This window comes from Salpingoeca rosetta, assembly GCF_000188695.1.
Source record: "Salpingoeca rosetta unplaced genomic scaffold supercont1.6, whole genome shotgun sequence".
NCBI classification, from domain to species: domain Eukaryota; class Choanoflagellata; order Craspedida; family Salpingoecidae; genus Salpingoeca; species Salpingoeca rosetta.
Genome location: NW_004754928.1, coordinates 674,076 through 700,508, shown reverse-complemented (window position 1 = coordinate 700,508; position 26,433 = coordinate 674,076). Strand labels below are relative to the sequence as shown.

The window sequence follows — 26,433 nt, the reverse complement described above, 5'->3', positions numbered from 1 at the left end:
GGAGTTTCTTGGTGGCGAGTTCTTTGCCGCTTACCTTGGCCAAGGCACTGTCAACAACAAAGACTTCAAAGACGCCTACTCTAAGTTCACTCCAGGCCAAAAAGTGGCAGACGACAGGCTCAAGTGGTATTGGCGCGGCAGCGGCAAGAGGATGAAACCTGACAACAAAACCGTGGAGAACGCAGACGATGTGACATCAGACAGCAGAAAACACATGGACAAAGTTCTGGGCAAGAGCCGCTACTTTGCCGAAGCGCAGAAGTCTCTTGCCGTCCTCGCCTTTGTTGAGCACCTGCCACAGTTCCACCGATACATGGACCTCAAGCCCAAGGAAAAGGAAGCGTGGGCAAAGAAGCTGTTCGATCACGTCACGAAGCCCGCGTACCTGAACAGTCTCACGACCATCACAGTGCTGGACCACGGCAAGCTGAACAAAATCAGCATGCTGCTCCTGTCCCTTGCACCTGACAAAGACTACGCCAAGACCCTGGCCGTGAACGTGCTGAGCCGGGTGCTGACGACCTTGTCCGACAACTTGGATGACATTGACATTGATCTTCTGCAGCGGCTGAATCAGAACGTGCTTGAGCAGATTGCCGACTTCTTGGTCAACGGCAAAGTCGGCAGTGAGCCTGGAAGCATCCCACAAGAGCTCCTGGAAAAATTCAAGGAGGATCTTGAGCGCGTGGGGTCTGGTCAAGTGTCTGAACAGATTAAGTGGCTCACCGCTGAAAGTGCCAGTGCTTCGAAACTCTTCAGCAAAGTGAAGGGCCCGCTTTGGACGCGCATTGAGGCGGTTGAGTCTGAGTTTGGCAGTGTTGTTGGGAAGCTCACGTATTGGGTGGCCAAAACGGCTTGCATCGGCCTTGCAGTTTATTCCGTGGCATCGCTCGCTTCTCAGTGGAAGCAGATGAACGCCGATGACAGGGCGATTGCAATCTTGCACACGGGTGTGTCTTCTTTCCGCTTGATGATGCTGTTCGATGATCAGATCACACAGGCCCTGTCAAAGGGCGCCAACTTTTTCTCTCGCAAGCTGGCTCAGCAAAGCGTGGATGCATCGTTTGCGTCGGGAGCAGCATTGGAGGAGAAAGCTGGACAGCTGGACAAAGCAGCACGGTACCTCAACCCTGAGCTTGCTGTGGACGTTCCGGAGACGTCCAACGCGGGCATGGAGATGGTGAGCAGATCACTGGCCGAGGAAGCCGTGGGTATCGAGGCTGAGGCCGAGAAGACGTCGGCGCTCACGGCACGGTGGTCCGAGATGACAACGCTGAAGAAGTTCGTGCGTGTGGGTGGATTGGTTCTTGGTGCTGCGACTGTCGTCTATTTGGCCGTCGACCTCGCAGGCTCATGGGGGAACATGTCGAAGAGTGAACGCGCCCTGAATCTGCTGAACGTTTCTGCGTTCGGCCTTTGGTTGGTGGTTGATGGCGTTGCCTTCGCTGCGGAGCTCGGCGTGTCGGCTGTGGAAGCGTTGGCCTCCTCAATTGTGCCCGTAGCTGCGCCTGTGCTGCTGGCCGTGGGCTTAGTTGCCACTGTCATTTTGGCGTTCAAGCACAAGAAGCACGCCCGCGTGGACACGCCTCCAGAAGTGTTTATCAAGAGCAAGGTTGTGCCCCTGTTGAACAGCATTTCCACGCCTTCGCGCAAATGGCTGGAGGGCACCGCCAGAGCCAACAGTCGCATGGCCTAACTCAAGAACTCAAGAACACAACAAGAGCACGTGGTAGCACTGCGTTCGAGCTGCTGTCCTTGTCGTTGTTTGGTGGTGGTCGTGGGAAGCGACACTCAGCACTGGACACAGCTGGCGCTCATGCGTGTGAGTGTTTGTCGCGCCCCGCTTTGCAGGTTTTGCTCCTCCACTTTTCCTGCAAGCTTTTGCTTGCGTCCCCTCGTCTCGTTGTTGTTGTTGTTGTTGTTGTTGTTGTTGTTGTTGTTGTTGTTGTTTGTTGTTGTTGTTGAGGAGGGTGAGACATGTCGTGGTACTGTTCTGGCTTGTTCCTCATCTCTCATTTTCCCTTTTCGGGTGTTTTCGTTTGAGCCCCATTTGGTTCTGTTGCGCGCAGATGCATAAAAGCATCCCAACGTGGTACACAACGCTCGAGCATTTTTCGTTTTTGGGCCTCTATGCCACCTATCTGCTTCCTCGCGCAAGGCTGGGCAAGGGAAACATCGCCCTATCGCCTCTGCGCGGTGAAGAGGGGGGAGCGACAGTGCACTGTGTTGCCGTCTATCGCGGCCAGCAACGTTCCACACGCAGGCGACGGCTCCTCTTGCCTGGCGCATAGACAGCGTCAATCGTCCAGTTTCAGCTCGGGGATGGTCACGTTGCAGTTGCTCTCCTCTCGCAGCGTCAGCACCAAGGTGCGTGTTGGAAACTGCGAGTCACATGTTGCTCTGCGCCAGCGTTTGCGTGCAGCAAAGATCGTCACGCATGCACGCATCGAACACGATGTGTATGAGCGCGAGAGAGCTGCTGAGTTGAGTTGGCTGTGGACGGTGTTGTCATTACGAAAGCACTCGCGCTGCAAAACAGGAATGGGATGGTCGCAGGAAGGCGCACGCACAGTGAACGTGAGATGGCTGCACTGCACAGTTCAGTAGTGTGTACGCATGTCTGAGAGAAAGCATGGTGACAAGAGAAAGGGTAACAAAACATGCTGCGCACTGTTCTCACGTGGTTGCATCCACTGCCAAGCCAGTGCAGCGCGAAGAAAGGTTGCCGTCCATGATGATAACGATGAAGGAAAGGGAAGTGAGGTGTGGCCGTGCACGGAGTGCAGGAAAGAGGTGTCGTGACACTGCGCAGTTGTCTTCACGGTTGCTGCTGTTCTGCTGTCAGCATGCATCCTTGAGTGTGCCACTGCCAGTGGCTGTCATCATTCGGAAGTAAACGATGAGGTGGCAGAAAGAAGCAGCACACATTTGGAATCACACCGTCGTTGGCTCTTCGCGGGTGATGACGGCCATGATGATGGGAGCAGCAGCAGCAGGAACTGATGCGGTGTGCAGTGTGGGAGCGCTGTCTGTTGTCGTCGTTGATTCACAACCAGCCCAAGCCAACGTGCGCGACAGCACAAAGCACAACAAACAAAACCCACACCTTGTTTTCTCTGTATTCTGCACCCTTGCCAAATCTACTTGAAAAAGTGCCAAGGTTTCCTTCTCTTGCAAAGCAAATCATCGCAGGGCAATTAAATTATTCCAAGCGAGGAAGGAAAGTGTTTGCGCAGAAGGAAACAAAGCCAGCAAAACTGGGAATCCTTTCCTTCCCTGGTGTATTGTTTTGTTTTTCTCGTGTTTTGTTTTTCTTTTCTTCCACTTTCTCGCTTCCCTTCCCTTGGTGTTGACATGCCGCGACCTCCTCCTTCTCCTCTCCCAGCTACTGCTGCTGCTGCTGTTTGCCCTCATCATCGCTGGGCGCTGTTCTCGCTGTTGCCACCACTGTTGTTCTTGTTGTTGTTGGCAGGCTGGTCGGTGACTCCTGTCCATGGCAGCACGGCTGCTTGAAGGATGCCGTCTTGCCGTGAGTGAGCGAGTGTGTGTGTGTGTGTGTGTGTGTGTGTGTGTCTCGCTTCTTGCTTCTTGTTATCCTTGTGTTTTGCTTCTTTGCCACAACGTGCCTTCTACTCTGTTCATGGTTGCACTTGCAGCTGCCACTGACTCACACCTCCACATTCTCGCATTCCCACCTCTTCACCTCTCCACGTCCGTTTCACAACACCAAGGACCGCACGCTGTCCCCCTCCGTGGACACAACTTTGAAGCACCTGGAAACAACACTCAACGAGCATCGCGTGCCGTTCGCCACTGGACAGTTGCGTCCACGACACACTTCTTCCACCATGATTGACCTATCATCGATCCAACGCATGACGAACGCCTTTGGGTGCAACAGCAACGGTGTCGAGGAGAGAAATAGGGGAAACCAGCACCCATCAAAGGGAGCCCATCTCAACCAGACACGGCATGCACTGCCCTCCTCAAGAGCGCACAACCGCACCCCTCATGCACACGCGTGCGACGCGCTGATAGCGACGAACAGCGTGCTGGCTGGTGCACCCTGCAAAGCATCACTGATGGCTCGTGCCCTGGAGCCTTGGAGCTGACATCAATGCTGTACTGTTCCTCACGGTTTCTGGCCACGAAGCAGTGAACAGCACAACTGACACGAGTACTTTGCAAGCGGCGTCAATGACAGTGATGCACTTGTCTTTGCAAGGGCACGTTGAATCAGAGGTGCTTCAGTCGATTGTGGGCAATGGCATGTGGACCTCGTGCACGACGGTGCGCATCACTGGTGTGCAGTTCCCAGTATTTCATTTGAGCGTGCTCAACGATTTTCCCATCCTGGATGCCATCACAATCGAGCACAGCACACTACTGCAGGCAGACACAGGGGGGTTCGAGCATGCGGCACAGCTGTTTGCACTTCGTTTGGGAAATAACTCCCTTGCATCGGTTCCAAAACTTGCACGGATGACATCCCTGGTCGAGCTTGATTTGGACCGCAACAAAATTCCGCGCATCCAAGCAGACGCGTTTGAGGACCTCACAGCCCTGCGTGAGCTCTTTCTCGACTCCAACATCATCCGCGCCATTCCCACTGGCGCGTTTCATTCACTGAAACACTTGACATGGCTGGAGCTGGGCGCAAACCCAATCCAACATCTTCATGCACACGTGTTTGCTGGCCTAACGCAGCTGCACACATTGAAAGTGGGTGGCACCCTCCTGACCTCCCTGCCACCCACCATCTTTCAGACAAACCGCCGATTGAATGACGTCGTTCTCGAAGGGAACCTCCTCACGTCCCTCCCAGGCTCTATCTTTGCTGGGCTTACTTCTCTACGCCACCTGTCCTTACGAAACAACCGCTTGACGTCATTGCAGCCAGCATTGTTCCGAGATTTAGTCTCCCTGTCCACCCTTCGACTAAACGACAACAAATTGACGGCATTGCCTGACCGGCTCCTTGATTCATGCTACCGCTTAAAATGGCTGTACTGTGATAACAACCGTCTCAGTGGGCTATCGCCTGACCTATTCGCGCACACGCCCAACTTGCGGGTGGTCACTTTCGAAAACAATCGCCTTCGTCACGTTGACGGGCTGTTTGACACAGAGTTTCCACGCCTGGAGCGCATTGACATGGCGGCGAACAAGCTGACCCGGTTTCATATTCCCACCCATTGGCCTTCCCTGCACACCCTCGTCCTGGGCGACAATCCCATGCAATACATGCCAGACATGACGAAAGCGCCTGCTCTTCGTGTGCTGCGCATGCAGAACCACGGTGTCAAAAGGATCGATCTCACACCGCTTCTGACTCTTCCAAGTCTGACAACTGTCGAGCTGGACGCAGCGCATGATGACGACAGAACCAGCAGAGCAGTGTTGGACGCCACCAACTTGACACCTTCTCCACACCTGCGCACCCTCAGCTTGCAACACGTGGACGTGAGTGAGGTGCTTGGCCACCTGCTGCAACTGCCACTTCAGCTTCAAGTGCTCGGGCTGGGATGGCCAGGCGCCGACAACCGCACTTTGCCATTGGAAATGGTATGCAATGTACTGACAGACAAGGTGGACGTGTTTCGCCTCGTCAACACACGGCACACGAGGTTACATCTTTGTGCGAACAAAACCTTCCAAACTGTTCAGATCCAACGCAACGAGCACCTCAAGCTGGTCATCGTCCCCAGTGCGCTGAGAGAGCTGAACGCGTCCGATTGCACGCAGTTAACTCAGATTGACGCGCCGTTCATCGATGTGTTGGACATCAGCAACACACGCATTCAGCCCAGCACTGCCTTGTGCACGCGGTGGGGCCGCCGTGTTTTCTTTGCGCGGAACCTGAGGGCCGAGAGCAACTTCAACTCGGCGTCTGCTCCGGCTACCATTTCCACATGCCTGTTTCTCCTTGATGTGGTTGATCTCTCGGGGAACAAGTGGCTGAATGACCCCGTCGAAGTCAATCGAATCGTGGGACACGAGATCGCCCTATCCAAATCAAATCTCCGCCGCAACGGACGAGTTTTTCCTCGCAGGCCTCGAGCGCCAGTGCTGCAACTGCAAGACGCTCCCATCGATTGCGCGCTTCAACTCTCGAGCGGAGACTTTGATCTTTTCGATAACACGATCCCTGGGCTAGTTGGTTCAGTCACTGAGATTGTGTACTCCTTTCATTGCCAGTGCTCACAAGGGCATGAGATGCGACGCGGGCGGTGCGAACCAATTGAGCTCGACATTGTGCCGGCTGTGCTGGGGACGCTCGCTGGCGTGCTTGCACTGCAAGCGTTGCTGTTCATCGGGTACCGCACGTACAAGAGGCAAAGGCGTTTACAAGCAGATAACGCGCTCAAGGACCAATTGCTGGTGGAGATGGACGAGGAGGTGATGGCGCTGAAGAAAGCGTGGGAGATTGGGTATGATGAGCTGAAAATGATCAAGCGTGTCGCTGCGGGTGCGTTTGGCGTGGTGTTCAAGGCAGAGTGGGACACAGTCCTGGTGGCCGTCAAAGTGCTGCAACAAGGGGTGATGGCGTTTGATGAGAGCACGGTGCTTGAGTTTGAGAGGAGGTGGAGTTCCTGCAGCGGACACGACACCCGAATGTGGTGCGGTTCTTTGGCGCGGGCACAGATCCCAACGGCAGCCCGTTTCTGGTGCTGGAGTTTGTGGCGATGGGGTCGCTCAAGAACCTGTTGGGCAAAGACATGGAGCAGGTGTTGATGGAGGTGGAGCAAGGGGAGCGAGGTGGTGAAGAAAGTGTGGGGCAGGGTGTGACAGCATCAGAGATCGTGGGCGAGGAATTGACGTTGGTGAGCACAGGAATCGACAGAAGGGCCAAGACAACGACTGTGTGGGAGTTGAAACTGCGACTGCTGCGCGATGTTGCGAGTGGCATGGCCTTTATCCACAGCCTCGACCAAATGCACCGGTTGGATGTTTGTGTGTGTGTGTGTGTGCGTGTGTGTGTGTGTGTGTGTGTGTGTGTGTGTGTGTGTGTGTGTGTGTGTGTGTGTGTGTGTGTGTGTCTGTGTCTGTGTGTGTGTGTGTGTGTGTCTGTGTCTGTGTCTGTGTCTGTATGTGTGTGTGTGTGTGTGCGTTTGCATCCAGCCACGTGTTTCTTGCTCACTCGCTCACTCAATCATACGACCCTCATCGCATCCACAGGGACCTGAAGAGCGGTAACGTGCTGGTATCATCGTCGCTTCGCGCCAAGATTACGGATTTTGGGTCCATTCGCCAGTGCTTTACGCGTGGCGGTAGCGGCAGAGCCCACGGCAGCAGCCATACTCGCCTGTCGTCCAGTCAAGCTGACGATGATCCGCAATACAGCCAGCAGGCTGGAATGCAGACGATGACCAGCATGACGCTGACGGCGGGCGTGGGCACGCCGCTGTACATGGCACCAGAGGCGCTGACGGGGAGCAAGTACAGCTTTGAGGCCGACATCTTCAGCTTTGGCGTGCTGATGTGGGAGGTGGCGACGCAGCGTGTGCCGGATTTGATTGAGCAGGAGAAGGGGAGCGGGTACCGTGGTCCGATCCTCGCCACCATCAGCAACTTGATGGCAGATGGTAAGCGGCTCAAGTTTGAAGACAGCGAACAAGATGGTGAGTTGTGTGTGTGTGTGTGTGTGTGTGTGTGTGTGTGTGTGTGTGTGTGTGTGTGTGTGTGTGTGTGTGTGTGTGTGTGTGTGTGTTTGTGTGTGTTTGGATTGCTTACTTGCACGTCGTTCTTCCTCACAACGCACACATACACATACACACCTTAGCCATCCCCGAGTGGTTCCAGTCGCTGACGTACAAGTGCATGGCGCAGAACCCGCGTGAACGGCCGTCGTTTGGGGAGCTCAAGGACCACCACCTTGCTTGATTGTGTGTGTGTGTGTGTGCGTGTGTGTGTATGCATGCGCACTTGCTTGCTCTTTCTGCGTACGCATGAGTGAACGTGTCTTCAGCACGCATGTATTGCGGGGTTTGGAACGACGCAAAGTGCAAGCAATAAACCAACACCAACGACAAGAAAAGCCAACACAACACCATCAACTTCAAGGCATGTCACATTTCATTCTATGATGGTCGGCAACGTCGTTCTGCACGCGCTGTGCTGCATCTCCTTCTTCAGCGCGTGCAGCACACCCTGCCACTGCACGTTGCAGCCACCACTTGAAAAAAGCGTCGCACATACATCCATCCTCCGCCTCCTCATGCGTCAGCCACGCAGCAGCTGCAACTCAATGTCTGCACAGTCCGACGTGAGCGCAATCAGCAGGTTCAGCACCATTGACATGCAGGACGCGCAGCAGCCAACAGCACCACTGTAGTCGCCGTCAAAGGTATCCACAGCAGCACGTTGTTGAACACGAGCAGCAAGGCCGTTGGCCGACAGTGTGTTGTCGTTGAGCAGCAGCAACAGCCGGAACGACGTCCACCCGGCCACGATGTTGATGCCGAGAACGAGCAGAGCAGGAAGTGGCGCATGTCGAAGCAGATGGGCCAGGATCATGCGTTGGCTGGAATGCTTGCAGGCAGCACCGCAGTGAAAGGAACGTGTGTGCGTGCTGGGAAGAGTGCGTGCTGGGAAAGAGTGCGTGCCACGCACTACAAATACCAATGCCGCATCCGTCACTTCCAAACAGCTGTGACTGCCGCACCTCCTGCACCATGTCCACAACCAGCCAGCACACCCAGCACCAGCATGATCACCACCGACTTGTCTTCACCAACTCCCAGCAGCAGCTGGGCCACGTCCTTGCCACTGACGAAGGTGAAGGGCTGTGATGAGGACGACGGTGAGCATGTACCACCTCGCCGCCTCCCACATAAAACTGGCGCTCTCGCAAACAATGAAGCTGCCAAACAGTTCTACATCGCCCGCAGGCTGAAAACCGTCATCATTCACAAAACCAGCTGCACGCGCCAAGTGGCACCACGCGCGCCCCAGGGTCCTCAAGCTTGGCCAGCTCACCAGACAACTTCAGCCGGTTGTGCCAAAACGTACTGCTGCGCATCTCGCTGATGAATGTCCTGTCTGCCCTGGTGAGACAATCATGCCCGCTGCTGGTGGTTGTACTGCTTGTCGGCAGTGGACGTCGCAAGCTCAAGCTCGCTTGGAAACGTGCACACAAGCAGAATGATGTCTGCGACGAGGGTGTGCGTCAGGGACGCGCGCTGTGACCAGGGCTTCGCTGCCAGGGCTTGTTGCCCTCCTTGGTTGAAGGCCCTGATGGCTTCACACACCTTGTCCACGACGCAGTGCACCATGCTGTAGTCGAGCCAGGACACGCTGGTGGAGGTGCTGAAGATGGCACGGAGTGCGGGCGCGTGGCTGGCCTTGTTGGCCGCAAACGACAACAGAGACAGCGGCGTGTCTGTCTTGGCATCTTCGACGGCAGTGCTCACGGTGACATGGAACATGCGCACGGCTCGCTCCAGCTCAGCAAAGCTGTCAAAGTCAATTGGACACGTGCGATGGGGAGCTCAGGCGAGGCCTCGGCATGGTGGGTGACAAGGGCAACGGCTCCAGGCATCGTGTCTTGGGTCAAACTAGATGGCCAACAGGGCGGATTACGACGGCCGTTGTGTTGACCTTGTTGAAGCTTGTGAGCACACAATACGCAGCTGGCACCGCGAAGCTCGGCCATACAGGAGAACGTGCTTGGCGTCGCGTGTCCAAGTGGCTGACTCGAAGCTTGCACTGGCCGGCGTTGTGCTGTGTGATGGGCTGCCAGCCTCGCATGCTCCACAACACAACGGCAACAAATGTCATGCTCCACTGCTCCAGGATGTACGTGGTCAAAACACGCTCACCATCGCGGGGCTGGTGCACGCTGCCGTTGCCTCTGATCGATCGTGCTGACCACCAAACGGAGGGCGGCAGCGCGGCCGCACGACAAGGGCTTGTCCAAGTCCCAAACACTGTGCGCCATCGTACCCGGCAGCGAGCACGAGCTTCCTGCTGCAAGAGGGCTGTGGATCAGGGACACGCGCAGCGACGAGGAGGAGGAGGAGGTCAGGCTGTACGCCGCCAAAACTGCCGGCCTTCCGACACAAGCAGGTGCTGCTCTCCGCTCGCAGGCACGCTGATGGTGCCGATCAAGCCATCGCCCTCATCAAAATGATGCCACAGGACCACAACAGAAGGTGCCGAAGTGGCGGCTGTTGCCATGGATTGGATCTCCGAAACGTGGACGCTGGTGATTTCGCGGATCGCGTGCACGTCCGTCGTTGGCGTTGCTGAAGAGGTGGCCACTTGCCACGACCAGTGGATGGCTGCAGCCGCAAAGCCGCGAAGCCACAAACGTCAGCGGAGTCGCTCCAGGAGGCAACGGCAGCGCACGCATCGCAGTGTCCGCCACCTGCATACGCCAGCGGCGTTGTAGACCACACGGCCCAGATGAACGTTGTAGTGGATGCGGAGCACGGTCGCATGCAACAGGTGCATGGCCAGCAAACACATTCAGCAAGCAGGTTGTCCTTAATCATCAGAACGACGTCCGCGGACTCAATGTTGATGCCGTCGCCAACCATCACCACCACCTCGCCCTTTCGCCTCCATCTCCTGCACGCTGCTGCGAGCACGGTGTCGATGCCAACCTCTGTCTCCAATGGATCGCGCAGTGCCCTCCTTGTCGCCCGTGAGCATGGCCATGGTCAGGCATGCTGGCGCAGCAGGCGCACCGCCTTCTTCGCCTCGAGGGCTTGCACGTGTCAGCGAGACCAAACGTAGCCCAGGCAGAAGCTTGCCGTCTGCCGAGCACACAACGACCATGTAGCCACGCGTCTCCTCATCTTCGTGCATCGTCTGCCGCTATTTGCCGCTGATGGCGTGGGATTGCCAATACCACAATGTGCATGCCCATAGCACAATGGGCATGCCAATGGCAATGGGTTTGCTGTCCACGGTTGCTGAGATGCTCCGACCAGAGACCGTCTTGAGGTCCGTCGCAGGATACAGCGCCGCCGTGCGCCACAATCGCCTGGCCCAGGGGCATGTTCGCTGTTTGCCTCTTCAGCCGCCACCAGCTTCGACGGGGTGCCGTCCTCCGTCCACGTGTCATCACCAACGAGCACGCACACACATGACTTGTGGAGATCCAACCGTCAGCGTGCCCGTCTTGTTAAGCACGGCCTGTGAGGAGGCAGAGTTGAGAGTGTGTGAGAGAGCGTGTGTGTGAGTGAGTGAGTGTGGGCAGGGAGGTGTGTTCTCTTACCACGACTCGCGAGCAACAGTACGGAGCACCACACACAGACACAGACACACACAGACACACACAGACACACACACACACACACACAGACACAATTTGATTGCCACCTTCGTCGGATGTGAGCTCCAATGTGTCAGCGGCACCCGACGTCAGCAGCGCAACCCACACACCAGCAGCAATACGATGCCTGACACAAAGCGCCCCGCCAGCTTGTCTGGGAAAGAAAAAGGAGAGATGAAGGAAAAGGAGAGGGTGTGCGTGTATGTGTGAGTGGGAATGTCTGCAGAAACATTGACAGGCACGTGTGAACCGGTGGTGTAGCGTGTCGTATCCAGTACACACACACACCTTGCTGGATGGGCGCCTTTGACAGTTGAGCATCCTCACTGCCAACGTGCGTGGCCTCGAAGACCATGCACCATGGTGCCGCCCAAATGACAATGTCATCAACGCCTTTGGAGACGAGACGGGATTTGATTTGCCCCGTGATCATGGCCTCGTCCATTTCACCTGCACCCTCCAGCACGCGTGCATCCAATTCACAGGCACTTTGTCACCAGCCACCATCTGCAACCAAGAACGTGAGGAAAGGTGAGCGAGATGCAATGACAGTGCATTATCTGGCTGCTGCCACAATCTCAGCTGAGGGTTGCAACAACTGCCACATTGCTGCTGCAGCAGCTACAACCAACCACCCGCCATCACCCACCACCACCATGTTACGCACCACCACCAGCTCCAACACCCACCCCGTGATCACGCACCTTCAGGTCGTCGCCGCGCTGCACGAGCTCGGTGTCAATCGCTCCTCCACGCGGTTGCCTTGACTATCGTCCTTCGGCAGGCTGGAGGTGCTGCCTTTGGCGAGGTGTTCGATGTACCGCCCGGGCGACACAAAGGTGAAGAGGAGAATGCCGGTCTCAAAGAAGAGGTCGCCACCACCGCAAGTCAGAGTACTCGTGGGAGGCGGCGGCAACAATGAACACCACCAGGGAGTACAGGTAAGCAGCCCTGTGGTGGGTTTCAAACAACGCAAGCGCAAGTGCGCGTGGATCAGCGACACGTGTGCACGCGACACGCTAGCAAAGAAGGCACGTGTAACGCTGTCTTGTTCACTGCAGTGGTGGACGTGAAGAGAACGTGCGGAAGTGTTCGCAACAAACCACACACATACAAGCACACTCACACACGCACACATACACACACAGACACACACACACACACACACACACACACACACACACACACACACCACATTCATGTTGACAGCGCCGTGCATGGTGGACTGCACCGCGGAGAGGATCAAACGGCCGCCCGGGAAAATGAAGGAGATCAGACCCACCAGCATGAGGATGAGATTATGCGTTGCGACATGTCATCGACGATGCGTGCATCCCAGGAGTCTGGCCACGCGGCAGCAATGATGGTGGACGCGACGAAGAAACACGGTGGTGCACACGATGAAGATGATGGGGCGGAAGCGGATCTCGCTCCTGTGGGTGGTGGTGTTTCGTGTTCCAGCTCCGCCGCGTGCCCCAGCATCCTTCAGCGCGCTGCAGGAACAAATGGGTGTTGTGTGAGGTGCATAACACAGGGCATTGTTGTGAGCAAGTGGTGGTGCGCGGCAAGAAGGCGTGGTAGCAAGGACAGACACAGAGTCAGTTGGAGGGATGTGGTTGGAGGAGAAAGTGGAGAAGCAATGAGACGAAGCGACACGTACAAGTGCAAACACACACATACACACACACACACACACACGCACGCACATGTGATCATGTCGCGTGGTCCCGTTGCATAGGTCTCGTGTTTGACTTCCATACGGCCCGACGCATCATCAATCTGCACCGTTTGAACACCGGGCAGGCAGGGCCCTCAGCATCGCCTGTCATGCATGTCCAATAACAACAGCAGCAGCAGCAGGAGGAGGGTGAGAGGTTGAAGTGGAAAGCAGGCATGCGTGCATACAAGCAGCCATGCGTGCATGCAAGCAAAACAGACAAGCAGAGATGCAGTGCTGCACTACATACCACACCTCATGCTGACGTACGTGGTGTCTTGTTGATGTGTGCGTTTCCTCGCGGGCCTTCGTGTTCGCCGACCTCGCCAATGCTGGCGATGATGGCTGCAGGGCTTCACCGGCGCGGTGCCAGTGAGCAGGCCCACACGACACAATGCTGTGCACACCGAGGCATGCGCTCTCAATGTTGGGCACGCACGAGACGCACGACATGCCTGTAGTGCAGCGCAGTGCAGCGCAGCGGTAGATGCAGTGTGTACCAGCGAGAATTATGTGTGGAAGTGAGGAAGTACCGAAGCGAGCACTGAACAGCACACACACACACACACACACACACACACACACACACACACACACACACACACACACACACACACACACACACACACACACAAAAGTGCATGCACGCACGCCAGAGTCGTGAGGAGGTGATGCTGTGCTGGGGTGGGGTGATGGCTTTCCGAAGAGTGTCGGCAACAGCATCTTGGTGGTTGTCGGAAGGCGCCGGTTCTTTCTTGTCAGGTGTGCTCGAAGCTGAAGGGAGGACGTGGACACCCCATCAACAGCCTGCTGCTCTTCACGCTGCTGTGGTGGTGAGACGATTTCAACGGAATACCCGCCCGTCGCGTGCAACGTCTGCCAGCTCATCGGGTGACACCTCTGCAAGATGTTCGACAGCAACCGTCTTGTCATTGATCATGAGTGTGGTCTTGATCACCGCTGGCCCCACACACTGCTGCTGTCGCTGACGATGGCCGCATTGCCATGGGTACAAGAGCCACATGCCACGGTGGACTTTGCCTGAGGAGACGCCATGGTTGTTGTTGTTGTGGTGGTGGTGGTGGAGGTCGAGTGGCCACATGCAGCAGCAGCAGGCTCACGTTGTTCTTCTGCTCGTCCATGCACACTCAACATCACGCATGCTTGCACCTGTCCTGGCGAGGAGCACGCCGTGTTGGTGGAGAGGAGGGGCTGTGCGCATGCATGCTGGTGCCAACCAGACGGAGGGAGGAAAGGCACACTCCTGATGGTATCGGCAGCAGTGGCTGGGGAGTGTCTGGGACAGAGAGGGACCGCTGCATCACACACGTACATCAGGTGCACCTGTGTGCGTCCTTGGCTGCATGGACACTGCGTTCACAGAGGCACGAGGCAGCGTGGAGAAGGTGGGTGGTGGGAGGACGAGAGCGACACGATGTCAGATGCGACGTCAGACGCGAGAGGAGGTCAGGTGCACCAGCACAAGCTGGGGGGTGATGGAGGAGAGGAAGACGGCGCGTGAGCACGTGTCATTGGAACAATGTGTGATGTATGTGTGTACGTGTTTGCGCGTGTTTCGCAGATAAGCCTGAGCAATGCAATGCAATGCAATGTGATGTGATGCAATGCAATGACCTCACACACACGCACACTCACACGCACGCACCTTTGTGTGAGCAGTGCATTCTTCAGTCACGATGCCTGTCTCCTTGACATGTGTTCAATTCACGCCCTTCTTTTGCACTGCGTGATGAAGCCGTGGTGGGAGTACAACACAGCAAGACACCGACATCGTGTGCCGTGTGTGCTCTGTCCTTGTTGGTCCAGTGATGAGCTGATGAAGGAAGGAAGGCTGAGGGAAGGATGGATGGATGGATGGATGGATGGATGGATGGATGGATGGATAGATGGATGGATGTGTTTCAACGTGCTTCCTTTCCACAACAACACAACACACACAACAGTGAACTTGCTTGTGTGTCGCTGGAAATCCAATGCACGATTCCCAACAATCGTCCACAACCACAACCAGCCAAAACGCCACAAACAAACAACAACAACCAATCCTGTCTTCTCTTGTCTTGGTGCTGCGCCTGTCCTGCGAACAGACACCACGAACGAGGAAGGAGGAAGGAGGCACACTTAACTCCTACTTCTCTTCTCTCCTCCTTCCACTCTTCTCTCTTCTTCTTCACCCACTTGGGGTATGATGGCACCGATGAGAACGACGGGATGCCTGCAGGCACGTGGACTGATGCTGCTGCTCCCCGTGCTGCTGGTGGCGGTTGCAGTGTGCTTTATGCCGCTCATCAGCAGCGTTGTTGGAGAGGTGACGATGGCGGAGGATGATGCGGGCGCGTTTCACATCAACACAAGCGATCCAATGAGCCAACCCGTGTTTGTGAACGGGATGAATGTGCACGAGGCACTCAGCACGCTGATGAGCACTGTGTCGGCGCAGCAGAGCACGATCAATGCACAGCAGAACACCAACGCTCTGCAGCATCATCGCTTGTGTCGTCTGGTGGAGCCGAGCGCCAGCACATTTGGGCAGCTGGAGTCAGCAGGAAACAGGTGGCTTGGGGGAGTGGTGGCGAACAATGGGCTGATCTACGCTGCGCCGTTATATCCTTCCTCCGTGCTCATCATCAATCCTAACACGAACACCGTCGACACGTCCACAATCTCGGGATTCCCTGTGGGTGGTGGAAAATGGGCTGGCGCTGTGTTGGCACACAACGGCCTCATCTACATGTTCCCTTCAAACCGGGAGACGATGCTCATCATTGACCCAGACACCAACACGGTTGACACCACAAGTATCCACTCACTTGGATCCACGAGCAATAAGTGGCGCAGTGGCGTGGTCGCCTACAATGGCCTCATCTTCGGCATCCCTTACTTTGCCACGTCTGTGCTGATCATCGACCCAGAGACCAACACAGCCGACATCACCACGCTGTCCGGGCTGTCGAGTCAGGGGTATAAGTGGTACGGTGGCGTGCATCCCGACAACGGGCTCATCTACTGCATTCCCGTGAGGGCTTCCTCCGTCCTCATCATCAATCCAGAGACGTTGGCGATGGACGTCACCACCATCAGTGGCCTTGGCACAAATTTCAAGTGGTATGATGGCGTGCTTGCACACAATGGCCTCATCTACACCATCCCAGGCGAAGCTGCAACCACGCTCGTCATCAATCCATCCACTAACGCCACCGACGAGCATTTTGTGGCAGGTGCAAGTGGCACTTCAAAGTGGGTTGGCGGCGTGCTCGCACCCAACGGCAACGTCGTTGGATTCCCATTTGACTCGCCTTCCGTGCTCATCTTCGATCCAACCACAAACACCACCGACACGACCGCCGTTACTGGCCTTGTTGGATCCTTCAAGTGGTGGGACGGGGTGCTTGCTCCAAACGGCCTCATCTACGGCATTCCATTTGATGCTGAGAACATACTTGTCATTGACCCGGGGTGCTGATTGTTGCGCGCGTGTGTCTGTGTGTGTGTGTGTGTGTGCGTGCGAACACTTGTGTGCCCTTTCTGCACCTTTTTCGTTTTCGTCACCGCTGTTACTGCGTCCTGTGCACCTGATGCTGCTCATTGTGCTTTTATTTCGAATTGAAATGACCCACCCTCAACCCTCAACCGAGTGCATGCATTGCGATGGCGCGAGAAGCTGTTCCAAGACTGTGGAACGCGTAGTGTTCATGCTGGCGTAGAGGCAACACTTCCAGTATAACAAGGCAATCACACTTCTTCGAGAGTCGTCAGCCCGCAAGCCAATGCATTTCCATCCACGTGACATCAGCATGGGGTTCAACGCGTGTGCAACCGCACACACACATCCTCTCTTCCACCCACGCACTCGACTTTCATTGCCCCGTTCATACACACGTGTATTTCATTTCCGTTCACAACAATTACCACGGTTAAGCTTGTTAGCAACGCGCACTCAATCAAGAGCGAGTGTGCGGAGTGCGAGCAAGTGTCCACTCGCACAAGACACGACAAAGAAGAAAAGTTCAGATGGTTCAAGGATCAAATACACACACACACACACACCAAACGTGAGCTTGGTTTGCTCCAAGGAATATGTGAATGACAAACGGCGTTGTGCAGTCTTGCACAACAACCACCAAAGACACAGGAGAGAAGGGGGAGGGAAGAAGAACAAGCACAAAACAGGCCAACTGGCCAACACCACCCACTTCAAACAACACCTGCTACGAAACAAACCACTCCGCAACCCTCGATAACACAAGACAACCAAACTGGCGTACCAAACCAACCCAACTGTCACTAGCCTGGCTAAGTCCTTCAAGAAGGCACCAGCAGCGACCTGACTCTAGCCAAGGCTGAGACAGATAAGTTAGCTGGCATTGCCAAGAATGTTGTGGTTGTTGTTGTTAATGTTGGGGCTGTTGTTGGGGTGGGGGCTACCTCTGATTCCGTACGCCCCGTAGCCGTTATTCTCAGCAACAGCACCATCACCGGGAACATTGTTTTTGGGGTGGTGAAGGTCGTTGTGATTGATCGCCATCTTCACGTGGCGGACCATCACCGTCACCATCACCATCACCATCACCACCATCCTCATCCCCAGTCGTGAGTCGCATGCCCCTCGCTCCAGCATCTGCCACGTTCGCAGTAGGGTCATTTCCACGGTCATCGTCTCTCCCCTTCCCCGACAACTGGCGCGACTACTTCTTCTTCCGCATCCTCTGATTCGTCCCCGTCCACTTCCCCCTGCACATCAACAGCATCATCGTCAAAGGAGATGATGTACTCTGGGTAGCACATGCCGTTGTCGTAGATGACAAACATCTCCGTATCGCCGTCGAAACCGCAAACGGAATCGTACAACACGCTCCCATCAACAGCAGAAGCAGTCGTGCGTCCACCAGCACCCTCAGCACCACCCGAGGTCCCTTCACCAGCAGCAACTCGGCCACTTCCTTCTCCTTCGTCACCACCATGGCGAGCAGCAGCAACAGCAGTTGCAACGACATCATCATCAGCACCATGATCAGCAACTACATTCGACTGGGGCGTCGACACATCGACATACACGCGCCGCTCGCTGGTGGTGTCGTTCTTGTCTGCTGCGCTGCCCTCGTGGTGGCCATACTTGACAGCAAACGACAGGTCGCGGCTGAAGTACAGGCCCGAGCCAAAGTAGCCCTCCGCGCTGGCGTCGTTGATGGTCAGGCCAAGCTCGCTCTTGCAGATGACGTGCAGCAGGCGATGCACAAACACGTTGTAGTCGTCGCCAGAGAGCGGCGCAATGACGTTGGACAGGTTTGGTGGCGCGGGCCTTCAGTACTCGTGGTGCACGCTCTCCAAGTACCGCTTGAACGGCGGTGCGTTGTGCGCACGCTGCACGCGCAGGTTTCGGGGGCGAAGCGGCTCCCAGAGGGCGCGCACGCAAGCGGCTCGGCTCGTCTTCGTTGGTCACATCAACAAGCAACTGGGCCTCGCGCATGTCCCAGCTGGCATTGCCAAGAATGTTGTGGTTGTTGTTGTTAATGTTGGGGCTGTTGTTGGGGTGGGGGCTACCTCTGATTCCGTACGCCCCGTAGCCGTTATTCTCAGCAACAGCACCATCACCGGGAACATTGTTTTTGGGGTGGTGAAGGTCGTTGTGATTGATCGCCATCTTCACGTGGCGGACCATCACCGTCACCATCACCATCACCATCACCACCATCCTCATCCCCAGTCGTGAGTCGCATGCCCCTCGCTCCAGCATCTGCCACGTTCGCAGTAGGGTCATTTCCACGGTCATCGTCTCTCCCCTTCCCCGACAACTGGCGCGACTACTTCTTCTTCCGCATCCTCTGATTCGTCCCCGTCCACTTCCCCCTGCACATCAACAGCATCATCGTCAAAGGAGATGATGTACTCTGGGTAGCACATGCCGTTGTCGTAGATGACAAACATCTCCGTATCGCCGTCGAAACCGCAAACGACATCGTATAACACGCTCCCAGCAGCAGCAAAAGCAGTCATGCGTCCACCAGGACTCTCAGCACCACCCGAGGTCCCTTCACCAGCGGCAGCTCGACCGCTTCCTTCTCCTTCGTCAGCAACATGGCGAGCAGCAGCAGCAGAAACAGCAGTTGCAGCGACATCATGATCAGCAGCAGCAACAGCAATGTCACTCGGCTGGGGCGTCGATACATCGACATACGCGCGCGGGCCAGCAGCAGCAACACGCGCCGCTCGCTGGCGGTGTCGTTCTTGTCTGTTGCGCTGCCCTTGTGGTGGCCACACTTGACAGCAAACGACGGGTCGCGGCTGAAGTACAGGCCCGAGACAAAGTAGCCCTCCGCGCTGGCGTAGTTGATGGTCAGGCCAAGCTCGCTCCTGCAGATGACGTGCAGCAGACGTTGCACAAGCACGTTGCAGTCGTCGTTGTCGTTGCCAGAGAGCGGCGCAATGTCGTTGGACAGGCTTGGTGGCGCGGGCGCCAGTACACGCGGTGCACGCTCTCCAAGTACCGCTTGAACAGCGGCACGTTCTGCACACGCTGCACGCGCAGGTTTCGTGGGCGAAGCGGCTCCAACAGGGGGCGCACGCACGTGGCCCAGCTCGTCCTCGCTGGTCACGTCAACAAGCAACTGGCCCCCGCGCATGTGCCAGCCGTCAGGAAACTCAAAGAGGGCTTGTGGCTCCAGCTTCGACCGCTGCTCGTCCACCACCCGCCGCACGCGCTCACTCTCAGGCGTAGGTCGTTCACGTGCATGCCCACGTGCTCAACTCACGTACACCCAGTGGTCCTGGAAGGCCACCGTGAAGTAGCGGTCAACCAGCTTGCCGGGGGTGTTGGTCGTGTACTGGATCTTGAACTTGAAGAAGCTTGCCGACTTCCACGCCTTGCGGTTCTTGTATTCCAGCCACCACTGCAGGACATCTGGATCAACCGTCCGGCGCATGTTGCGCTCATCCTCCGCAGCCGCGGTTGCACGGGCATGGGCGACCGCGTGGGCGTCCTCTTCCTCACTCATTTTGGAGTGCTCCTTGTGCAGGTACTTGTCGGGGAAGCGCCCGCACGGCTTTGTCATCTCCTTGGGCATCTCACGCGCATGCTCCACAGCAACGCCGCCAGCAGCGACACCTTTGTGCTGACCGATGCTGCCGCTCTGGCCATCACTGCCATCATCACTCTCACCATTGCCAACATCATCATCATCACCATCACCACCACCATTGCCATCATCATCATCATCGTTGTCAGCATTACTGCGCTTGCGCTTGGCAGCGATGGCAGCCCAGTGCTTGTTGAAGGCGTTTTCAATCAGCAGCGTCGCGTCGTGCGTAAACCCGTTCCACGCCGCCTTGTTGTCCAGCTCCGCCTTGGAGGGCGGCTCCGTGTACGTTGGCCCCGTGTACAGCCACTTTGGATGGGGTCAGCTGGCGTCTCATCGGCCGGCGCATCAAGGGCGCTGCGCTGCAGGTCCTCTTCATACAGCCCGCTGCCCACCTTCTCGCCATGGTACTTCTCAAACAGCTGCTTAAACGCCGACAGCATGCTCACGTCCTTGGTGATGATGGTCACGCGGATGGTGTCGAAGAACGAACGTGCCGTCGCGGTCCACCTCGTCAATCACCTCAAACAGCGCGCGCATGCAGACGCGTATGGGGAGCAGCGGAAAGCGCCGCAGCCGAGCGCGCACGTGGCGAGCGAGCGAATGTTGTTGTCCCGCGTCGTCGTCAGCAGCGCGCGGTACGCCGTCGTCAGGTCCGCAGCCGTCTGCGTCACCGTGTTGCCAAACTCGGGTGCAAAGTTTGGCGCAACCATATGCAGCACGTGCTCAATGTTGGACGAGAGGGCCAGCGCACCGGACGTGGGCACGCGCGCCTCGTTGTACCGCAAGGGGGCCGCTCCTCTCGGCGTTCATGTCGCGGTCGTTGTTGATGCTTCCCTCGCGAATCTCCGCGTGCAGCTGCACAGCGGGCAGCGTCTCGCTGATGGTGTGGTACTGGTATGGCTCCACCTCCCACACGGCCTGCTTCACCTTGGCCGGGAACAGCCTCTTGCACGTGGTCAGCAGCACCACCTCTGACGCCGCCGCCATGGCCTTGCGCGGTCCTTCAAGCACTGCGTGGGCACTGAGGTCGACGGGCTGTCGCCCCTGCCAGAGTCGTACGTGCCCTGCGCTCGCTGTTGTGATGTCACTCCTGTGTGCGCGGTCCGCTCACTCAAGCCAACCCCATCGCCGCCGGCAGCAGAAGAAGCAGAAGAAGCAGTGGCAGCAGAAGCATTTGCAGTTGCCGAAGCAGCGCCCGTGCTTGCGGTATAACCGGCATCAGCACCAACGCCTTCTTGCGCAGCCGCTTCAGCTTGCTGTCCAGCAACCAGTTCCTTGGTCACGGACACCAGCACCCGGCACACGCAGCGCGTGGGCTGGATGTGGGCGATGGTGTGGAACGTCGACTCCGTCGTCGGGATGACCGTCTGCATTACATCGCGCCGGCCAGCCACCATCCATCCACACGTTGCGCTCAGAGGGCGTGCCAGCCAATCACGTCCTGCGGCGCAACATAGCTCACCATCCCGTCCTTGCTGCGGCATAGCGTGCGGCTGGTCTTGGTCAGGTAGTTGAACAGCTTGCGCTTCAGGAAGGTGACGTCCGACTCGGTCATCTCCAGTACGTGTGACATGTCAATGACCGGCCAAGCCGAGCACGTGGCACAGGTACTCCTTGAGCGTGTCCCACACCGCGTTGTTAAATGCCGTCAGCTGCCGCTGCATGCCCTCCACGGTCACGGGCACGCTCGAGGCGCACGCGTCCCTGTCCTCCGCGCTGGGCTTGCGCACATACACGCGGAACTTGCGAGCCAGCTCAAGCAGCTGCGAGTCCAGGAAGCGGTATTGCATGCCCGTGACGCTGATCGTCGTCTGCGACTTAATGTTGGCACCGATGGTGCTGTTGATGTAGCTGAGCCCGCGCTCCCTGTCCTGGTCCAGGTAGTAGTACAGCGAGTACTCCAGCAGCATGGCGCCCCGCCGTCCAGGTCGCACGTGTGTATAAGCGCCTGCTGGGGTGCCACGGGCGATGCGATGGACGGGGTGTCGGTGACGGGCGGCAGCCGCTCAAACTCCACACATCCCGCACGGCCCCGTGTGCCGTGCCTGCGTAGGGCAGCAGGCCAGGCGTCGGGTAGCGCCCGAGCTTGAGGCCGTAGTCGTTCAGTACGTGCTCCATGATCTTGTCGTCGCCCAGCACGCGGTCGCTGCGGGCAAACGAGTGGAAGGCGGGCGCGAGGAAGCCTGCAAGCAGCTTGGCCTGCGACCACACCGGCACGGCAGTGCTGCCCGTGAAGCAGATGCGGGTGCCCATGGTTACAGCCGCCAGCACATCAAGGGTCCTTGGCACGCTGCCGCTGTCGTATTATTCAGCTTCGCATGCAGCTGCACCGCGGGCAGCGACTCGCCGATGGCGTGGTACTGGTACAGCTCCACCTCCCACACGGCCTGCTTCACCTTGGCCGGGAACAGCCTCTCGCACGTGGTCGGCAGCAGCACCTCCGACGCCGCCGCCATCTCCTTGCGCAGTCCTTCGAGCACTGCGTGGGTACCGAGATCGACAGGCTGTCGCCCCTGCCAGAGTCATACACGCCCTGCGCTCGCTGTTGTGATCCCATTCCTGTGTGCGCGGCTTGCTCACTCAAGCCAACACCATCGTCGCCAGCAGCAGTGGCAGCAGAAGCATTTGCAGTTGCCGAAGGAGCGCCCGTGCTTGCGGTATAACTGGCATCAGCACCAACGCCTTCTTGCGCAGACGCTTCAGCTCCTTGGTCACGGACATGGGCACCTGGCACACGTGGCGCGTGGGCCGGATGTGGGCAATGGTGCGGAACGTCGACTCCATCGTTGGGATGACCGTTTGCATTAGATCTCGGCGGCCAGCCATCCACACGTTGCGCTCAGAGGGCGTGCCAATCACGTCCTGTGGCGCAACATAGCTCACCACGCTGTCCTTGCTGCGGCACAGCGTGCGGCTGGCCTTGGTCAGGTAATTGAACAGCTTGCGCTTCAGGAAGGTGACGTCCGCCTCGGACATCTCCGGCACGTGCGACGTGTCAATGACCGGCAGCCCGAGCACGTGGCACAGGTACTCCTTGAGCGTGTCCCACACCGCGTTGTTAAATGCCGTCAGCTGCCGCTGCATGCCCTCCACGGTCACGGGCACGCTCGAGGCGCACGCGTCCCTGTCCTCCGCGCTGGGCTTGCGCACATACACGCGGAACTTGCGAGCCAGCTCAAGCAGCTGCGAGTCCAGGAAGCGGTATTGCATGCCCGTGACGCTGATCGTCGTCTGCGACTTAATGTTGGCACCGATGGTGCTGTTGATGTAGCTGAGCCCGCGCTCCCTGTCCTGGTCCAGGTAGTAGTACAGCGAGTACTCCAGCAGCATGGCGCCCCGCCGTCCAGGTCGCACGTGTGTATAAGCGCCTGCTGGGGTGCCACGGGCGATGCGATGGACGGGGTGTCGGTGACGGGCGGCAGCCGCTCAAACTCCACACATCCCGCACGGCCCCGTGTGCCGTGCCTGCGTAGGGCAGCAGGCCAGGCGTCGGGTAGCGCCCGAGCTTGAGGCCGTAGTCGTTCAGTACGTGCTCCATGATCTTGTCGTCGCCCAGCACGCGGTCGCTGCGGGCAAACGAGTGGAAGGCGGGCGCGAGGAAGCCTGCAAGCAGCTTGGCCTGCGACCACACCGGCACGGCAGTGCTGCCCGTGAAGCAGATGCGGTTGCCCATGGTTACAGCCGCCAGCACATCAAGGTCCTTGGCCACGCTGCCCTTGTTGAATGCGTCGACGAGGTCCGACAGGAGGCCGCCCAGCTTGGGGTCGAGCACTGCCACGTGCACGTCGTTCGGGTAGCACAGGAGACAGAGGTGGCAAACTGCATCCTGCGCACACACGCATGCGCCGCACGCGTGTCCGTTGTCTCCAGCACAAACACGCGCTGCAGTGTGGTCTCAGAGGACGCGCCGCTGCTCTTGCTGCTTTTGCTGTCACCATCGCCGTCTTTCTAGTACTAATGAGGGTCGTGCACAGCCGTGGGCTTGGCAATAACATCATGTGCCTCACTGCCACCTCCACCATCCTGCTGCTGTGCTCCTTGTTCTTGTTCTTGTTCAGTTATGCGTGTGCTGGCAAACGGATGGATGCGGGACAGCGTGTCCTTGAGGGACTGTGGGATGGGCACAAGCTTCGCCTTGCCACCAAAGTTCATCTCAACCGCCTGCACAATGTCGCGGCCCGAGGTGGGCTTGCTGTGCAAGGTGCACGTGACGACAATGCGGTGCAGCGGTGCGTGGCGCGCCTCCAGACGACAGGCGCTCGCCGCCGTGTCAATGGGCAGTGGCAGCAAGCTTCGGAACGTCTCCTCGCTGTCGGCAACCACGTCAACGCTTGCAGAGCACAGGTCCGGGAAGACTTGCAGCGACTGGACGTTGACGCCTGCGCGCTCCAGCGTCGCCTGCACGCTGCGGTACGTGTCGGTGGGCCAGGGCATGGCGGCAGTCAGGCCTTTTGACGTCACGCTGCCTGGCTGCCTCGCTCAGGCAGAATGTGATGCACTTTGCCTGGCCGCAACAGGCGTCGGCGTGATGGATGTTGGCGAGGCAGGGGAGGAGGATGTGGAGTCCTTGCCCTTTGCTCTTTCAGTTCTTTGCCTTTGGGTCTGGGAACACGTTGAGCTTCGTGCCCAGCACCTCTCGCTGGTCGTACAGGCGGACCATCAGCTCGGCGCTTTCCCGTGACACAAACCTGTTGCAAGGGGGGGGGGGTTGGTTTGGTTGGTTGGTTGAGGACGTGGTTGAGGGAAGGACACGCGTGCTTACGCAGAATTAAGTTGCAGAATGGAGTTGCAGGAGCATCTGTGCACGTACGTATACACACAACGCACATACACGCATGCACACGCACACACACACGCACACACACACACACACACACACACACACACACACACACACACACACACACACACACACACACACACATCGCCGACCTGAATGTGCCCCTGACGCGGTTACCGTGCGGCTTGTACGTGTGTGAGTGAAAGCCGCCGTTTGCTTTGGCGAGCGAGGGCAGCACCTCTTCAATACCCTCGGACACGGGCTCAACCCACACGGACCACAGCTCGTCCGCCGTCCAAGCGGGGCAGTCCGGATCGCGGCGGGCCGTCAGCTGCACCTGCCCAATAGGGAAGTTCGTCACCTCCCTCAGGACGCGCTCGCCAACGTCACGCGTCGCGCAACTGCACATGTGTGTGTGTGTGTGTTTGAGTGAGTTGAGGGTGTATCGGTGCGGGATGAAGAGAGGAACTGCACACAAACATGATGAGTACTTGACTGCCGCATCCTCGCGCCATTACCCGCCACCACATGTCGTCATTCCCATCATGATCCTCGCATGCAACGAACACCTCCTCAACCGGTTACAATCCCCCAACATTACCGCACACCTCCAACCAGTCAGCAGCAGCTCACCTGACGCGGGCAACCTGCCCCTGATGCTCGTCCAGTGGTGTGATGCTGATGACGCCCTGCTGCTTCCCAAGGAGCGCGCGCACCAGCTCAAGCATGCCCGTGTGGTGCACAAGCACGTCAAACGGCCCAAGTGCCGCCTCATCAACCTCTCCCTCATCCTTCTCGTCGCCATGTGCCGGTGGTGGTGCTGCTGTTGTGTATGGCTCCAGTTCGCGGCTGGGTGAATGGCTCGTTCCGCTGCGCATGGTCGTGGGTGATGATGGGTTACGAGGGGTAAGAAGTGTTGAGAAGGAGAAGAATCGTGCCTTTTGGACTTTACACCGGCCACTGGTGCCCGCGTTCCAAGAGGAAACATGAGCTTCTCTAAATCCGCTCTCTCTCCCATCCTTCAATCCAACACACGCACGCAAGCGCATGTGCACCTGTATCGGGGGCAAAGTCGTTGAGCGGGTCCTTCGTGGTGATGCGCACCTGGATGCTGAATCCGCAGGTGGCAATTGCGTCCTGTTCGAACTCAATCATCTTACAGCGTCGCGCCGCCAGCAAGCATCAGCTGCGATTGCACAAGGTCAACGCCAGTCACCTGGTGGGAAGAATAAAGGAGGGAGAAGGAGAGGAAGGAGATGATGGAGGAAGTGTAAGTGAGGTGGGGGAGGAATGAAGCAGAACAGTACGCCACAAACATCAAAGTGGACAAAGCACCATCAACAGTGCTGCTTCACCGAACCACCACAGCTCACCATCTCCGCGACTTGAATGCGCAGATTCACCTCCTTGAAGTAGTGACTGCACCACATTGCGCACGTTGGATGGTTGGTGTGAGTGTTGGGGCAGGTGCGATTACGTTTGTCAACACCAAAACAGTGCATGCACGCACCACAACACCATATCTCCACCCCCAACACCCCAACACCACACTGCTACA

The 26,433-nt window shown here is 57.5% G+C and overlaps 8 protein-coding genes across 8 annotated transcripts in view; 2 read left to right on the top strand and 6 right to left on the bottom strand.

Annotated features, from left to right (window-relative positions):
• Nucleotides 1–151: 151 nt before the first annotated feature.
• On the top strand, nucleotides 152–7,884 carry PTSG_11911 (TKL protein kinase; the record flags this gene model as incomplete). The annotated part of the gene is made up of 13 exons (XM_004996161.1): nucleotides 152–1,682; nucleotides 2,159–2,196; nucleotides 2,292–2,367; nucleotides 2,702–2,793; nucleotides 2,988–3,067; nucleotides 3,386–3,476; nucleotides 3,657–3,820; nucleotides 4,101–5,565; nucleotides 5,668–6,589; nucleotides 6,646–6,943; nucleotides 7,180–7,271; nucleotides 7,323–7,622; nucleotides 7,784–7,884. 13 exons carry the CDS (start codon nucleotides 152–154, stop codon nucleotides 7,882–7,884), a joined length of 5,250 nt encoding a protein of 1,749 aa, XP_004996218.1.
• Nucleotides 7,885–8,223: 339 nt separating this feature from the next.
• On the bottom strand, nucleotides 8,224–9,022 carry PTSG_02721 (uncharacterized protein; the record flags this gene model as incomplete). Its single annotated transcript, XM_004996160.1, has 3 exons — nucleotides 8,224–8,532; nucleotides 8,721–8,786; nucleotides 8,942–9,022. 3 exons carry the CDS (start codon nucleotides 9,020–9,022, stop codon nucleotides 8,224–8,226), a joined length of 456 nt encoding a protein of 151 aa, XP_004996217.1.
• A 37-nt stretch (nucleotides 9,023–9,059) lies between these two features.
• PTSG_02720 (uncharacterized protein) lies at nucleotides 9,060–11,726 on the bottom strand (the record flags this gene model as incomplete). Its single annotated transcript, XM_004996159.1, has 8 exons — nucleotides 9,060–9,456; nucleotides 9,629–9,866; nucleotides 10,035–10,283; nucleotides 10,539–10,821; nucleotides 10,879–10,990; nucleotides 11,093–11,142; nucleotides 11,392–11,435; nucleotides 11,570–11,726. 8 exons carry the CDS (start codon nucleotides 11,724–11,726, stop codon nucleotides 9,060–9,062), a joined length of 1,530 nt encoding a protein of 509 aa, XP_004996216.1.
• A 261-nt stretch (nucleotides 11,727–11,987) lies between these two features.
• PTSG_02719 (uncharacterized protein) lies at nucleotides 11,988–13,938 on the bottom strand (the record flags this gene model as incomplete). Its single annotated transcript, XM_004996158.1, has 5 exons — nucleotides 11,988–12,177; nucleotides 12,564–12,624; nucleotides 12,988–13,060; nucleotides 13,269–13,453; nucleotides 13,848–13,938. The coding sequence occupies 5 exons, from the start codon at nucleotides 13,936–13,938 to the stop codon at nucleotides 11,988–11,990; spliced, it is 600 nt and encodes a 199-aa protein (XP_004996215.1).
• Nucleotides 13,939–15,216: 1,278 nt separating this feature from the next.
• Nucleotides 15,217–16,482, top strand: PTSG_02718 (uncharacterized protein; the record flags this gene model as incomplete). Its single annotated transcript, XM_004996157.1, has 1 exon — nucleotides 15,217–16,482. One exon carries the CDS (start codon nucleotides 15,217–15,219, stop codon nucleotides 16,480–16,482), a length of 1,266 nt encoding a protein of 421 aa, XP_004996214.1.
• An 889-nt stretch (nucleotides 16,483–17,371) lies between these two features.
• PTSG_02717 (uncharacterized protein) lies at nucleotides 17,372–21,468 on the bottom strand (the record flags this gene model as incomplete). Its single annotated transcript, XM_004996156.1, has 10 exons — nucleotides 17,372–17,637; nucleotides 17,694–18,318; nucleotides 18,380–18,753; nucleotides 18,810–19,169; nucleotides 19,220–19,721; nucleotides 19,773–20,401; nucleotides 20,488–20,602; nucleotides 20,639–20,817; nucleotides 20,852–21,130; nucleotides 21,217–21,468. 10 exons carry the CDS (start codon nucleotides 21,466–21,468, stop codon nucleotides 17,374–17,376), a joined length of 3,579 nt encoding a protein of 1,192 aa, XP_004996213.1. The 3' UTR covers nucleotides 17,372–17,373.
• Nucleotides 21,469–21,509: 41 nt separating this feature from the next.
• Nucleotides 21,510–24,529, bottom strand: PTSG_11910 (uncharacterized protein; the record flags this gene model as incomplete). Its single annotated transcript, XM_004996155.1, has 8 exons — nucleotides 21,510–21,650; nucleotides 21,694–22,043; nucleotides 22,075–22,319; nucleotides 22,355–22,608; nucleotides 22,688–23,463; nucleotides 23,495–23,914; nucleotides 23,947–24,043; nucleotides 24,068–24,529. The coding sequence occupies 8 exons, from the start codon at nucleotides 24,527–24,529 to the stop codon at nucleotides 21,510–21,512; spliced, it is 2,745 nt and encodes a 914-aa protein (XP_004996212.1).
• Nucleotides 24,530–24,677: 148 nt separating this feature from the next.
• Nucleotides 24,678–26,433, bottom strand: part of PTSG_02714 (uncharacterized protein) — a gene marked incomplete at both ends in the record, with an annotated part of 2,320 nt that continues 564 nt past the window's right edge. Inside the window, 6 exons of the mRNA XM_004996154.1 lie at nucleotides 24,678–24,783; nucleotides 25,028–25,276; nucleotides 25,509–25,736; nucleotides 25,909–25,986; nucleotides 26,036–26,091; nucleotides 26,249–26,398. Of these exons, the coding sequence (XP_004996211.1) occupies nucleotides 24,678–24,783; nucleotides 25,028–25,276; nucleotides 25,509–25,736; nucleotides 25,909–25,986; nucleotides 26,036–26,091; nucleotides 26,249–26,398 (867 nt within the window). The remainder of the gene's footprint in view (nucleotides 24,784–25,027; nucleotides 25,277–25,508; nucleotides 25,737–25,908; nucleotides 25,987–26,035; nucleotides 26,092–26,248; nucleotides 26,399–26,433) is intronic.